Source organism: Nymphaea colorata, chromosome 7, assembly GCF_008831285.2.
Source record: "Nymphaea colorata isolate Beijing-Zhang1983 chromosome 7, ASM883128v2, whole genome shotgun sequence".
Taxonomy (NCBI): domain Eukaryota; kingdom Viridiplantae; phylum Streptophyta; class Magnoliopsida; order Nymphaeales; family Nymphaeaceae; genus Nymphaea; species Nymphaea colorata.
The window spans coordinates 3,502,787-3,519,113 of NC_045144.1; the positions used below are offsets into that span (position 1 = coordinate 3,502,787).

Here is a 16,327-nt window from a genome sequence, read left to right on the forward strand (position 1 = left end):
ACTAAGAAGGTGAATGTTTATTATCAAGCTAGCAACATATGCCCTTAATTTCACATTTCATAGAGAAAAATCCCCAAGTCATTTATATTTTGTGAAATCCATAAGCTCTGTAGATAACATTTTTTTATATTAATCACCAAATTTTTGGAACGCTGAACAACCCTTCATCAGAAGTATCCACATAACAGAAAATTGCAGGATTTATAAATCAGACCTTGTATTCATAAAGTTCAACAGGATATAATGCTATTTTTTTACGACATTTTTTTAGTATTTGTTTGTTTATTAATATTACAATATGCATGTTCAAAGAAGATGGATAATCTTTGTGCACAAACTCGCCAGCTAACTCCTTACATTTCCTAAACAGGCAATGCACTTGCACTGAATAGAGCAAGTCAAGACCTGATCAAGGGCACCAAGGTTTTGCCTTGTTGGTTCTTGACGTTCTGGTATGTCAAATTTGTTGCGAGCATAAGGAGCACAAACTAAGCATCCTTATGATAGACTCATAAACTTTGACGCCATTAAGATAGACAGCTTCATTCAAGAACTGGAAAGACAAATCAACAAATAACATTAATAAGCAATGAACCTATTGCAGAAAAAATAAGACCAATAAAATAATGGAAACCGAGCGACCTCATTATGCTCATGAACAAATCGACAAATAACATTAATAAGCAATCAAACCATTGCAGAAAAAATAAGACCATAAAATAATGGCTCATTATGCGCATGAACAAATTAACAAATAACATTAATAAGCAATCAAACTATTGCAGAAAAAATAAGACCATAAAATAATGGAGACCAACCAACCTCATTATGTTCATGGAGCAAGATAGGTGTGTTCATCATGGGTGAGAAACCAAGTGTTGGTATTCCCATCTCTCTTGCATATCGAGCATCAGTTGTTGATGCTAATATCTCTGGCTTGGAAAGCTTTCCACCAGATGCAGTCACCGCTTCTTCAAAGACCTTCCACCATGGGTTGGACTCATTTGGAAAAGTTACAAGGGGATGACCATTATAATCCCTTTGAGGTCCCTTCTGAATCAGCTGGTAAATCAAAGTATCATCGAGAAACTTAACAGCATTGCACAGTTAACAAGGCATAAAGGTTACCAGATTGATAGAACCATCAGGAGCAACATATATAATGTAAAAGCCTTGCATCAAATGTACCAGAATGATTCAATCAGTTATCTGCTAGATATCTTCCACAAGGGTCTAGTTAGGTTTTCCTGTTTTGCACCATGGGAGGTGTTCTAAATCGAGTCATCTGTTTTGACAGCTACCATGACTTGCTTTCTAATTTCTATGATTGTTTACCAAATTCAATCACCATGTAACATGGACACTTCCAAAAGTCCACACCTTGATCAATATATCAAATGATAGAGCAAACAAAAAATAATAATATTTTTTTGGGATTTGTTTGGTTTGCATCAATGTTGTAAAACGCTTATCGTAAGCTGTATCGGTCGAGCTTTAAGATATGCCGTATCGTAAAATATCGTAACGTATCATAAATTTTAAAAAATAATAATAATAAATTAGAAAAAAATTAAAAAAAATCGAAAAATTCATAAAAAAATCAGAAAAATTTAAAAATAATAAATTCTTCACATAAAACATGTTTTAAATAATGATAGACTTATTATTGCTATAAACTTACGCGTTCATCATTCATAGACATCAAAATTCATAACAATATAATTTAACAAAGCATAAGCCATAAAGTGATAAAACATTCAAGTGTTCAACAACCATAGATTCATAACTCTTAAGTTGTTCAATACATATAAAATAAGTTGTTCAATACATATAAAATGAAAGGACTCTTGACTTGGCTCTCATTCATGATCATTCATAATCTTCATCATCTTCATCTTCATTGTCAAGAATTGGAAGATCCTCACCAACATATTCAGCACCAGCAGTAGCAGACTCTCCTTCATCAACAAAGCCCTCTGTTGCTTCAGCTTCAAGTTTGAAGCATTCAAGATCTTCATCATCAAATATTGTAGCTGGTTCTTCCTCAATCCATGGCTCCAGATCGTCAAAGTTTTCCAAGCTGATAGGATCGAACTGAGATGTGTGCTTCCTTGCTGATGTTTTTTGTAATTCTCTACGTTAAATAAGAGAAAACTTGTTAATACATAATTTCATATAAATATATTGTACAAAAAATGTAAACATTAAGCTATATTACCTTTGTTTCAACCTCATATTATATCGAACAAAGACAAGGTCATTCAACCTTTTATGTTCGAGCTTATTCCTTTTTTTACTATGGATACGTTGGAACACACTCCAATTCCTTTCGCATCCACTAGCACTACATGTCTGGCTGAGGACTTTGATTGCAAAACGTGCTAGTTTTGGACAATCAAACCCATACCTATTCCACCACAAATCTAAACAAAAATATAACAAATCAATGTGAAAGTTATAAAAGAATCAAATGTAACAAATGCAAAGTAAATTAAACATTTCTATGTATTTACCTGGACGCATGGTTGTCCTCGCTAGAACGACGACAGATTGTCGCATGTTCCGAAACAAGTATCATATAGATCCAACTCATTGTGCACAACATCTTGTTCTCTAGAATATGCCACTAACACGCTAATACAATCCAACAAACTATGCATGACTTCTCTATCCTTCTTAAATGTAGGAGAATCTAATTGCAAGATTTAGATAGTAAGCTGCTGCATGAAGAGGCTGATGAAGCTGTCCAGTCCACCTTTTATCTATAATCTTCTATATGAGCATATATAACTTTTTCTTTCCTTTCAAGTTGTCTCGAATTGCCTCTTTTGTTTTATCCATAAGCTCATATAAGTACCTTATGGAAGGTCTATCCTCGCTGTCAGCTAACCTGAGAACTTTAACTAATGGAACGCAAACCTTCAATAGCTTCACCCATGATTCCCAAAATTCGTTATTAAATACAATGTCCACAACTAAAAAAGCATTTCTTTTATGAGCATGTAGATATGCAACTCATTCTTCACTAGCGAACATCCGCCTCAAAGGAGTTCTTTGTTTCATCATACTCTGCAATTGCACAGTCAATACATTTGTGGCAAATCTAGTTTGTGAAGGTCGTATTAATTCAACTCCTTTTGTAAACTTTCTCATCAGACTCAATACATATGCATGATTATAAATAAATTTTGTTACCTCTTGACATTGGTCAATGGCTGATTTCATATCATGTATCTCACTAAGATCTTGAAGCATTAGATTAACACAATGAGTGACACATGAACTCCAATAAAATGTTATATACTTTTGAAATGACAAATCTCTTGTAGCTCTATAATTTGCAGCATTATCTGTAATAAACTGTATAATGTTTGCAGGTCCAACTTCTTGTACGATCAAAAACATTGAACAAAATCTCAACAGTCTTAAGAACATCAGACAAGTCAAGAGATTTCAAGAACATTATACCTTTAGGGCAATAACCAAAAAAATTTACAAGTGTTCTTGACCTTGTATCAGTCCATCCATCTGACATAATGGAGCAACTTGTTTCCTTCCAACATAATTTCAACTCATCGCAATGTTCAGACACTTCTTTGACAGTATCATTAAGAATTTTGCCCCTCAACTGATGATATGATGGCATTTTGAATCCGGGACCTATAGAAGCAATTGCATCTGCCATGGTTTGGAATTGAAAAGAATTAGCTGCATTAAATGGAATACATGCATCATAAAACCATTTCTCTACCATCTTTTGTGCATGATATACCATATCTTTAGATGTCATAGCAACACGAATCTACAACTGACCACCTGGACTAGTATATGAAGGAAAAAAGCTCTTAATAGAACCAACACTAGACCTACCAGTAGGAACTCTACCACTAGGTGGTCGCATACCACGCCTAGGCCTAATATCTGTTGTGTCTCTTCTCTTCCTTCCCGCTATGCCAGATCGACCTCCTTCATACATGATCCATTTTCCTCTACGATCTCTACCTTCTTGTATCTTCTTTTGACGTAAAGCATGAAGCATATCTAAACATTGTTGACGCACAAATGGAGGCAAAAGTTTGTTTGGTCCTCCAACACATTAAGACACATCTTTGGAGGTCCCTGCTAAATGGTGTTTCATTCTACTAATCCCTCCCGAAAATGTATTCCCACAAAAGCTACATTTGAGTTTCAAGCGGTCATTCTCCTTCACCCTTTCGCACCATTGCCATGTAGGATCCATATCTTCAAAAAAAAAAACGAAATCCTATGGTAAACTTAATGAAAAACATTCAAAATCTTTCAATCTACGATTCTACGATAAAAAATTATGTACATATGGTAAAAACATGAGATTTCATACCTTACAAAGAAAAAATGAAGAAAACCCCTTTCCTCCCAACGAAAATCAACCACCCACGCACAAATCGACCCCTTAATCTTCGATTTCTCGGTGAAAATCAACTTTTTGATGGTGAAAATGGACGATCGTCATCCTTGACGGCAATATCCAAGCGTGAGAAATGAAGAACAGAGGGTTTCTTTCAAAAAGAAGTCGAATAAGTAGGTCTCGAGTGGGTTTTTGCGAAATCAACCTGTATTGCACGATACGTGCGATACAATAACGATACACCCCCGATTTACGATACGGGGGTGTATCGTACCGTATTTTCAAAATGATACGGTACGTATTGTACGATACGGGCCCGTATCGTATGATACGGTACGTATTGTACGATACGGGCCCGTATCGTACGATACGGGCCCGTATTGTACGATACGGGCTCGTATCGTACGATACGTACAACACTGGTTTACCTACGTAAACTCAGTATAGGTGTTTAGGCCAATGTTGTACGTATCGTACGATACGGCCCCGTATCGTACGATACGTATCGTCTCTTACGATACGTATCGTCTCGTTTGAAAGAAACGGTACGATACACCCCCCGTATCGTAAAAAGGAGGTGTATCGGCCCTGTATCGCACGTATTGTACGATACGGGGCCTCTATCGTACGATACGGGGCCTGTATCGTACGATACGGGGCGATACACCCCGTATCGTACGATACAGGCTAAAAACGCAAAAGGGGGCCCGAGACCTACTTATTCGGCTTCTTTTTGAAAATTTTCTTTCGTTCTTCATTTATAACGCTTGGATAGTGCCGTGAGGGAGGGCAATCGTTCATTTTCACGGTGAAAAACTTGATTTTCATCGTCAAATCGAAGATTAAGGGGTTGATTTGTGTGTGGGTGCTTGATTTTCGTCGGAAGGAAAGGAGTTTTCTTCATTTCAGACATTTCTTCTTCGTAAGGTATGAAATCTCATATTCTTACCATGTATTTTTAATTTTTTACTGGATAATCGTAGATTGGAAGACTTTGAGTGTTTTTCATTAAGTTTACTATAGGATTTCGTCTCTTTTTTTGAAGATATGGATCCTACATGGCAATGGTGCGAAAGGGTGAAAGAGAATAACCGCTTGAAACTCAAATGTGGCTTCTGTAGGAATACATTTTCAGGAGGGATTATTAGAATGAAACACCATTTGACAGGGACCTCCAAAGATGCGTCTCCTTGTGTTGGAGGGCCAAACAAACCTTTGCCTCCATTTGTGCGTCAACAATGTTTAGATATGTTTCATGCTTTACGTCAAAAGAGAATACAAAAAGAAATTGAAGATGCATATGTAGGCTATAATGTGCCTTTGGAAGATGAAGAAGAAGATGAAGAAGCTTATGAATGTGATGATGAAGACGATAGCAGTCTAAGAACAGATTTCAAGACCTCAAGAGGTAGAGATCGTAGAGGAAAAGGGATTATGTATGAAGGAGCTCGATCTGGCATAACGGGAAGGAAGAGAAGAGGCACAACAGATATTAGTGCCAGGCGTGGTATGCGACCACATAGTGGTAGAGTTCCTACTGGTAGGTCTAGTGTTGGCTCTATTAAGAGTTTTTTCCCATCATATATAAGCCCATGTGGTCAGCCGCAGATTCGTGCTGCTATGACATCTAAAGATATGCTATATCATGCACAAAAGCAGGTAGGGAAATAGTTTTATGATGCATGTATTCCATTTAATGCAGCTAATTCTTGTCAATTCCAAGCCATGGCAGATGCAATTGCTTCTATAGGCCCCGAATTCAAAATGTCATCATATCATCAGTTGAAGGGCAAAATTCTTCAGGATACAGTCAAAGAAGTGTCTGAGCATTGCGATGAGTTGAAATTATGTTGGAAGGAAACATGTTGCTCCATTATGTCAGATGGTTGGACTGATACAAGGTCAAGAACACTTGTAAATTTTCTTGTTTATTGCCCTAAAGGTACAATGTTCTTGAAATCTCTTGACTTGTCTGATGTTCCTAAGACTGCTGAGATTTTATTCAATGTTTTTGATAATGTCGTACAAGAAGTTGGGCCTGCAAACATTGTACAGTTTATTACAGATAATGTTGCACATTATAGAGCTGCAGGAGATTTGTTATTTCAAAAGTATATAACATTTTATTGGAGTCCATGTGTCACTCATTGTGTTAATCTAATGCTTCAAGATCTTAATGAGATGCATGATATGAAATCAGCCATTGACCAATGTCAAGAGGTAACAAAATTTATCTATAATCTTGCATATGTATTGAGTTTGATGAGAAAATTTACAAAAGGAGTTGAATTAATACGACCTGCACAAACTAGATTTGCCACATATGTATTGACTGTGCAGATTGTGGTGAAACAAAGAACTCCTTTGAGGCAGATGTTTGCTAGTGAAGAATGGGCTGCATATCTACATGCTCATAAAAGAAATGCTTCTTTAGTTGTGGATATTATATTCAATAACGTATTTTGGGAATCATGTGTGAAGCTATTGAAGGTTTGTGTTCCATTAGTTAAGGTTTTCAGGTTGGCTGACAGCGAGGATAGACCTTCCATAGAGTACTTATATGAGGCTATGGACAAAGCAAAAGAGGCAATTCGAGACAACTTAAAAAAAAAAAAAAAAAGTTATATATACTCATATGGAAGATTATAGATAAAAGGTGGACTGGACAGCTTCATCAACTTCTTCATGCAACAACTTATTATCTAAATCCTGCAATTAGATTTTCTCCTACATTTAAGAAGGACAGAGAAGTCATGCATGGTTTGTTAGATTGTATTAATGTGTTAGTGGAAGATTCTATAGAACAAGATGTTGTGCACAATGAGTTGGATCTATATGATAGTTGTTTTCGGAACATGGGACTACATGCCGCCGTTCGAGCCAGGACAACGATGCGTCCAGGTAAATACATAGAAATTTTTAATTTACTTTGCATTTGTTACATTTGATTCTTTTAAAACTTTCACATTGATTTGTTATATTTTTGTTTAGATTTGTGGTGGAATAGGTATGGGTTTGATTGTCCAAACCTAGCACGTTTTGCAGTCAAAGTCCTCAGTCAGACATGCAATGCTAGTGGATGCGAAAGGAACTGGAGTGTGTTCCAACATATCCATAGCAAAAAAAGGAATAGGCTCGAACATAAAAGGTTGAATGACCTTGTCTTTGTTCGATATAATATGAGGTTGAAACAAAGGTAATATAGACATATAGCTTAATTAATGTTTACATTTTTTGTACAATATATTTATATGAAATTATATACTAACAAGTTTTCTCTTATTTAATGTAGAGAATTAGAAAAATCATTAGCAAGGAAGCACACATCTCAGTTCGATCCAATCAGCTTGGAAAATTTTAACAATCTAGAGCCATGGATTGAAGAAGAACCAACTACAATATTTGATAATGAAGATCTTGAATGCTTCAACCTTGAAGCTGAAGCAACATAATGCTTTGTTGATGAAGGAGAGTTTGCTACTGCTGGTGCTGGTGCTGAATATGTTGGTGAAGATCTTCCAATTCTTGACGATGAAGATGAAGAAGAAGAAGATGAAGATGATGAAGATTATGAATGATGAATCATGAATGAGAGTCAAGTCAAGAGTGCTTTCATTTTATATGTATCAAAAACTTAAGAGTTATGAATCTATGGTTGTTGAACACTTGATTGAATGTTTTATGACTTTATCACTTTATGGCTTATGGCCTTATGCTTTATTGAATGATATTGTTATGAATTTTGATGTTTATGAATGATGAACGCATAAGTTTATAGCAATAATAAGTCTATCATTATCTCAAACATGTTTTCTATGAACAATTTATTATTTTTAATTTTTTTTTATTTTTTATGAATTTTCCGATTTTTTTAAAAAAAATTCTGATTTATTAATAATTTTTTTAAAAAAATTACGATACTGTTACGATACGTTAAGATACGGCGTATCTTAAAACCCGGCCAATACGGCTTATGATACGCGTTTTACAACATTGGTTTAGGCTACCATCGAAGTCCTAGGTAGAAAGCTGAGTGCACTATTAACTATAAGTTCTAGAAGCCCATCCAAGTTTTCAGTACATGTGATTCCCAATTCTACGAAAAAGATGAAACCTAAACGTAGGTATGGTAACCCATACAAAGACTACAAGTGCTGAGAAACATCTCATGAAAATGCAGCATCTTGAACCATACTGACCATGAATAGTCCTTAAAATGGTAGATTTCATAATCTCTTTGGTTATATTCAGGATGGACTTAGATCTTACAAACATACATGTTCATCAACTTTCAGAGACATACTTGACATAAACATTTCGACCTATCCTAGGTCAACCCATCCTTGTAGGAAGGGTTCCAGGATCTCCTTACCTTGTGTTTTACAACCACCTCTCTGAAAGTTCTAGTGATTCGCCTCAATAGAAACCCCAAACCACCTAATGGTCGTTCCAGTCTAGATAACGGGATGTCCCAAGTGTGGTAATAATCACTTCTTTAAGCTTTTAACACAGCATAAAATAGAACATCTTGAAGGAATTTGGTATTCTATAGTGCGCTTGTGAACCTCCTTCAACATTTTTGAAAGGATCGTTTTCAGAGTTCATGCTTACTGTGCACTTTCAGTGACTATGCTCATGCAAGAAAGATTGGGACCAATGACTCGTCCCCTTGATAAAGGCCAGAGATCTTTCCTTCCACTTTCAGTGACTATGCTCATGCAAGAAAGATTGGGTCCAATGACTCGTCCCCTTGATAAAGGCCAGAAAGATCTTTCCTTACACTATGTCTGAATTGCTTCACTGGAACATTGTCAGTTTCAAGCTAAAAGATCTGTTCGTCATAGTTCTTTTGTAGTTAGAACTCACAAGTATTTAGTTATACCTGCCACTTGTAGAGCCAAAAAATTAGACAAACAATACGAACAGGAAACATCTAATCAAGCAAAGGAAACCATACTTCTCAACCAAATCCCATTCACTTACGTATGGGTGTTTTTGGGGTCTTTTATGTGTTTTAGATCATTTATAAATCCAGAACTAACGATTCAACATTGTAATATTTTAAACAATCGTTTAGCTTTGTCAGTCACTCTGACTCCGTCTGAGTCTGGAAACAAGCCAAAAGAGGAATTGACAGTCCAAATAAACTGTTAAACATATCTATATACTTTGGAAATGCAAGTGCTTCACCTGGTAGGTCATGTTCTTTGTCGAAGGAGCCCATTCATAAGCAATTCTTTTCCTTAAAAGTTCTGGGTCAGCCATTGGTGGAAGGCGAACATCGAACCCTGCCTCTGCTTCTGAGGGTTGCAGATTCATAACAAAACCCTGTGCAGACCATAATCATGAACACAAGAAAGGCAGAAGATAGGACCGTTCTCTCTCTCTCTCTCTCTCTCTCTCTCGATCGTTCTATATTCATCACTTTGTAAAAAGTTGTAATTTGCCTTTTATAATTATATACTACACTTGGTATTGACTAGGATAGCAAAGGGAAGGTAAAAGAAGGTCGGCAGGTTGAGGGTTCTCAAATATCTTACAGTAGGTGTCGGCGTACCGGCTTTCACGTACACAGGGTTCACTGATATCACTTCTGACTTTGGGACGAAACCTGCCTTCGCCATGTCAAACTGGTTCTCCCTAAAACGAGCGATAATCTCCATGCTCCGTACTAAGTTTTCCATTGCGCTACCATCGTACAACTTCGACCCATGGCCTGGTTTGCCCGACGAGCGGATGACCAACGACCATGGCAACCGATCCGCGTAGAAGACCCTAAATTCGCCAGTGGGTGACGCCTGGCCTTCGTCCAAAATAAACCCCACATTCAACTCCATGAATTCCCTAGATCCTACGAATCTCTTCGCACCATCAAGTCCCCCGATCTCTTCGTCTGGGACGAACGAGACATGGATGGTCCTGAGAGGGATGAAGGAAGACTTCTTCAGGTTCCTTAGGGCTTCAAGGTACTGCATTCCTATGCATTTGTCATCTTGGGAACCCCTGGCAAAAATGTTTCCAGATGGATCCTTGGTAGCGGAGAAGGGTGGGTATAGCCACTTTTCGGCCTCGGCTGGGACGGAATCCATGTGGCAATTCAGGAGGATGGACGGCAATGACGGGTCCTGTCCAGGCCATGAGAAGACGAGCACGGGCTTCTTCTCCACAAACTCGAGGACCAGCGTCTTAAGGCCAATGGCTTTGGCTTGGGAGACTAGGAATGAAGCTGCCGCTTCATAATCCGGGCTGGGGTGGCACGTCCTTATCCTGAGGTACCGCTGAAACCTTGAGGTGGGGGTTGAGGGTTTATCTGCTTCTTGATGCGAGCTCCCGCCGAACGGCAGCAGCAGCAGCAGCGGACAGAGGACCAAAACAAAAGGGAAAGCCCCACCCTGCATGTCCTGGACAGGCGGCGACGGACTCCCCAACCACTGGCTCACCTGTCACTTTATTTTCCTTGACATTTCGATCGGAAAGCCGTACAACAAACGTTCAGATGGTGTTTGGCTACATGAGATTTAAAATGCCTGCTGGGGTGGAATAAAAGTTCCGCATGCCACTTCTATTTTGAAGCATTTTTGTCACTGGTTTGTTGCCCTGGAAGCTTTATTATGTAGACAATCGGCCTTGTCAACTGCTACACAAAAGCAACAATACTAAAGCCTTCAACGAAAATTGCGGAACTTCAACAAACAAAAATGACCAAATATAAAAGATCAACTTTTCAGAAAAAAATTATCTCTATATTTCAATACTTACCTAATTAAAAATACCCAAGCTGCAGTTCTGTCCGAAATTCAGCAGCCTCAAAGGCCAAACTATCCCATGAATATCCATGCAGTTGTAGAATATGAATGGCACGACTTCAAACACTACATGCAACCTCGTCCCTCACTCTCTCTCTTTTTGCATTCATAGACAGGTTTATGATCCCACTGCAGTTTTAAATGCTTTTTTTTTTTATTCCTCTGCAGCATTTTAGCCTTTCCCTTGCAGTGATGAGGCTAGACCTATGGAGTTCTAAAATTAAAATTCTGCTTTTTTACAAAATGGGAATTGCGTTATCAAACCAAGAATTTGAATTTTGTAATTATAGGTTCATTCTTGAATCGCAATTCTAGAATTGTTATTTTATCCTAGAAGTGAAAATTATGACTCCAAAATTTAAGATTTTTTTAATCTCTCTTTAGGGTACATGTAATAATGGTTTTAAATCATCAAGTTTGGAATTTTAATTCATGTTTTATCGAGCACGTTATTTTCAATTTTGGAATTAAATTTCAGACTACCAAACACAAAGAAAATTCCAATTCCAATTCGAGGTGGAATTTTGTTTTTAGAATTTTAATTTTAAATCAAAATTCAAGATCATCAAATGCCCCCTTATTCAAGCTCCCAAAAGAAAAGCTTGATATAGTTAAAACATAATTCCAAGCTCGCTAGCATTAGGAATTTTACAATAAAAGTTTACAAAATTAACGAAAGAAAGAAGACCGGAAGAAAACAAGCAGTAGCAATACCCGTTGCTATGCAGTCCACTTCAACTGTGACGAACTGCACACTACTTGTGGTGATGCGATTCACACACAACTAAAACATATGATGTGCGATGGAAATATCAACATGATTGAGTGTCTCCCAACATAATTAGCATATGGCTTGACTTGTCAAGCCTACGTAATTGATGCTACCACATATGGCTTGACTTGTACTGATGTGAGCAATAAAAAAATGTCTACGTAATTAGTGCACACTCCTAAACAGTTAAATTGTTCTAAATTCTACTGACATAATAACGTATTTGTGTCATCAAAACAAATAATAAAGTTCACGTTAAATTTGTCATCACATTAACTTTCATCTATTTGGACATAAAAACATTTTCAGTCCAAGTATCTAGAGGGGCCGGTCTACCACTCCAAGTTGTTGGTGGTTTGACCTTATTGTTGCATTGGCAATCTAGGATATAGGTTCACTACAAGTTACATCACTCTAAGTTACATCACTTTTATGTGGATCACCTAGTGAACATTTACTCTGTTCTACTTGTGTATTATGTTCACAAGGTTTTCCATTGATGCTCGTCACTATGATCGTCGTTAGTGATCAATTGATTGTTTGTATAATTTTGTAACCCATAATGGATCGTGCTACCCCATTTGTGATAAAAAGCTATAACTCCATGGTGTGGCATGCAGCTCATGGGTGGTAGACGTGAGCTACATATGTTTTGATATTATCTATTTATCGAACCATACTCCACCTATGGCTGGATATCGGATATATAAAACATTTTGACCATTTTCTCTTTTATCTTTATAGGTAGCTCAAGGATTTTGAATGGATTTTTTATTTTTGCAATAAATTGACATTGGCGAGCTAAACATTGAATCGAGTATGGGGTTCTTGTGGATGTTTTGTTAGTTAGGTCAATGTTTGTCTTTGTCCGGCTCTACGTGAGTCGTTGAAACTGTGGTTCTAACACATTTTGGCTTGTTGTGCACTATTGTTATTCAAGTTATGATTTTGTTCTAATGTTTAAATAATCATCTCTATTGTGTTTAAAAAATTGTGTCAAAACTTGAGTTGTGATAAATTTGGTATCTTCTATACTCCAAACATGTGACAAATTTGGGATAATGTTCATTTCATTGTTTTAAAGACACTTTGTTGTTGAAAATGTGTTGTTTTACCAAACTAAAAACAAAGGAGCGTTCTTTTATCCATCGAGAGAGAACCCAAAAAGCAAGTGTCCTTATGGAACGCTTGAAATTAAAAAGCCGAAGCCTCGAAACCTTGCCCGATAAAAAGCACAACTTCTGCAACTTTGTGTTCTCCCCTTTCATTCTCGCAAGGGCCTGTCTCTCCTCCTCTTTGCCACAAGTAGCCTCGAAACCTTGCCCAACAAAAAGCATACCTTCTCCTGCAACTCTCTGTTCTCCCCTTTCATTCTCGGGTGCCGCCTGTCTTTCCACCTCTCCGCCACAAGTGACCATCTCTCTCTCTCTCTCTCTCTCTCAGATTGCTGGTCGTCTGCTGTTCATTTGCCATGAAGAGCATCCATCTTTTTTTCTTCTTCTTCCCCTACATCGGTTTCATCGTTTGCTATTGCGTCTTCTCTCTCCCGCCTGAATGGTGGAGAGAGATAGAGAGAGCGCACGAGATGCGAAGCGCTCAGAGATTGGTGTCTCACATCCTCCACGGTGTGGAACCCGTTTCATGTACCGGCGGATCTCTGTCCGTTGATCACTGCGAGATCGGCAGCTTGTAGCGGGTCGCATTCTTCTCTTCCAGCACCGGCCCATTCTTTCTTTCCAAAACCCTAACAGAAGGATCGGCGACCCAGAGGCCCTCCTTCGCCCTCACCCTAGCCGGAGCATTGTCTCTCTCTGTCGCCGAAGCGCCTCTTTCGTATCTGGAGACACGGAGGCGATGGAGCGCCTCCCTCTCGAGCTCGCCTCACGGAACGTCATTCTTAACAAGGTTAAAAGTGAACCCACGGAATTTTAGGTCTCTTACACAGTTCCGTAGAACTTTGATGTCCGCCGGTTTTCCGTACATTTTGGAATGTCTAGTTGGCTTGTTAGGTTGAGTAGCAGAGGAAAGAAAGATCGCCATGTGTTTGTGTTGTAAAAAGTTTTATATATTGTTCTATAAGTAATTTTATTTATTTATTTTTTTAAAATGACCTTAAGTCGTTATATCAATGAAAATTTTGACCAAAACATTTTTCAAAATAGTTAAATCTCATTTGACGCCATGTAGAGCCGCACTCGCGCCAACGTGGTTGCACCCATGTGACTTAGTTCTTGATGTGCTTTTTTGTGTGTTTGTTTGGTCACCGTGTGAAATTAACAGCATGCCGTGTGTATGCTGTTAGTTATATTTTACTTGTTTTATCATGTGTCAGGGGAGAGGGAGAGAAATGAAAAATGTGTAAAAAAGATGTCTATCTAATCATTTAAATAAACGGCAGACAGTACTAGTTGAAAATTTCTTACAAGTACATGAACAATAACTCTTTGTTTTTGTTTGTTCCTACAGCCAAACACAGTATCTATCTGAGAGAACTACGTATCATTGAAAGAATGGAACTTCTTGTTGGATCCCGAGCAACTCCTCATTGGCGACTCACGACACGATGGTGGCTTACAGGTTCTTCCTAAAGAAGCTCCCTAAGGATCTTCTGCGGATTCCTAAACGCAGAGCAACTCCTTAGGCAACGTTTGTTTCCCCTCGGCCAATTCCATGGGTACCTCAAATCAAACCTCCATGAAACCTACTGTATAAACAAATAGTGGATTTCAGCAGTCCGCGAAGCTGAGTCACCGAAGATCTCGTCATCCTTTTAGATGTGGCTCCCAAAATATTAATTGTTTCTTTCCTCGTCTTTTGCCTGCTCTATTTGGCATTTTTGCCAATGGACTTCTTACAAGCCTTCTTTGTGACTATCAATAGTACGTCATTTTAGTGACCGCAATGAACCATATCTTCCTATTGCCATTGCAATCAATGCAGGGGATGATACAGCTCTACTTATTGACAAGAAGATGCAATGAAAATGCGCATGGTAAGTGCCATCAACCACCAAGCTGAATGTAGGATCTGCAGGAAAGTTTGCTCCATGCACTAATGGCAGACGTCTTTCATGAATATGTCAACAAAGTTCTGAAACCTTGTAACTCGAATTTCAACTTGTCCATTCGGTTCATACTTCTATGTGTATAACCAATATTATATGAAAAAGGAAGCGTTTATACAATTGCTAATAGTCAATAGATAGGCACCTTGTTTAACCATTATATATATATCTGTCAAGCAATGATTTCTTTCTAGGCTTTTATTTATTGACAGTTTCTTCTAAAAATTTGTCTCTAATCATGGTAGCATACTTCACTGTTGTACTATCATTCTGCATTGGATTCCATTGTATGAGATCTTCCACTAGCTTTCATGTTTGGATTAGCAATCCACAAGTTTTAACCGGAGCCTTTCTGCTGAGTGCATTTGCCACCATATTAGTTTTTTTAGGATGACACATTATCTTGAAGTTATAATCCGTAAGACACTCAAGTAATCTCTTCTGTTATGTGTTCAATTCATTTTAGGAGAATAAATACTTAAAGGACTTGTAGTAAAAGAATACTTCAAATTTCATGTCATAAAGTTATATCTCCAATCTCTACTGTAAACACTGCAGCTATGAATTTAAAGTCGCAAGTGAGGTAACTTTTTTCATGAGGCTTTACTTGCCTAGAGGTATATGCTACAACTTTGTTTTCCTATATAAGCATGACTCCGTAACTTGTTAATGACACATTAGTGTACACAACAAACCTCTTTCACCTCGTTGACAGTGTTAGAATTGAAGTAGTGGTGAATTTATCTTTCAGTAATTTATGTTGACTCCCTTCTACAATTGTTTACTTATCATGGCTGCAATTTTTGAGAAATATTGGATGAAGTTCCAATAATAACCTACTATATCATGAAATTTTTTAATTTATTTTATGCTGGTAGACACATTCCGTTGTCAAATAGCCTATTTCTCTTTGCTAAATTGACTATTCCTTTGAAATTGGGTGCCTTAAAAATTGCATGTTGAGTACTTGACATAGAGTTGATTTTGTGAAATTTTCCAACACCAACTCAAGGTACAATGCATGCGACTATTCAATTTATATGAGTACATTAGCACATGATCAATAGATAATATTTGGCCTAAATATTCGTTAAATGTGTGATTTATGACATCTGTAAAAATTGTTGGTGCATTAGTAAGTTCGAATGGCATAACCTGAAAATCATAATGACCATATAACTTGTGCGAAAGCTCATTTGGATTTTGTTGGTGCTAATATGTATAGAGCTTTATATACATCTCATACTAGGGGACAATTCGAGTAGTCTTCAAGGAATACATTTGCATAGTTTCACTAT

The 16,327-nt window shown here is 37.6% G+C and overlaps 3 protein-coding genes across 3 annotated transcripts; 1 reads left to right on the forward strand and 2 right to left on the reverse strand.

Moving 5' to 3' along the window:
• Positions 1-182: 182 nt before the first annotated feature.
• On the reverse strand, positions 183-10,969 carry LOC116257676 (uncharacterized). Its single transcript, XM_031634624.2, has 4 exons — positions 9,928-10,969; positions 9,578-9,715; positions 823-1,062; positions 183-553 (listed from the first exon to the last, which is right to left on the reverse strand). The coding sequence occupies exons 1-4, from the start codon at positions 10,783-10,785 to the stop codon at positions 458-460; spliced, it is 1,332 nt and encodes a 443-aa protein (XP_031490484.1). The 5' UTR covers positions 10,786-10,969; the 3' UTR covers positions 183-457.
• On the reverse strand, positions 1,708-3,294 carry LOC126410235 (uncharacterized). Its single transcript, XM_050078816.1, has 3 exons — positions 2,514-3,294; positions 2,219-2,423; positions 1,708-2,134 (listed from the first exon to the last, which is right to left on the reverse strand). Exons 1-3 carry the CDS (start codon positions 2,557-2,559, stop codon positions 1,870-1,872), a joined length of 516 nt encoding a protein of 171 aa, XP_049934773.1. The 5' UTR covers positions 2,560-3,294; the 3' UTR covers positions 1,708-1,869.
• On the forward strand, positions 5,523-9,268 carry LOC126410234 (uncharacterized). Its single transcript, XM_050078815.1, has 2 exons — positions 5,523-7,583; positions 7,680-9,268. Exon 1 carries the CDS (start codon positions 6,113-6,115, stop codon positions 7,034-7,036), a length of 924 nt encoding a protein of 307 aa, XP_049934772.1. The 5' UTR covers positions 5,523-6,112; the 3' UTR covers positions 7,037-7,583; positions 7,680-9,268.
• Positions 10,970-16,327: the final 5,358 nt, after the last annotated feature.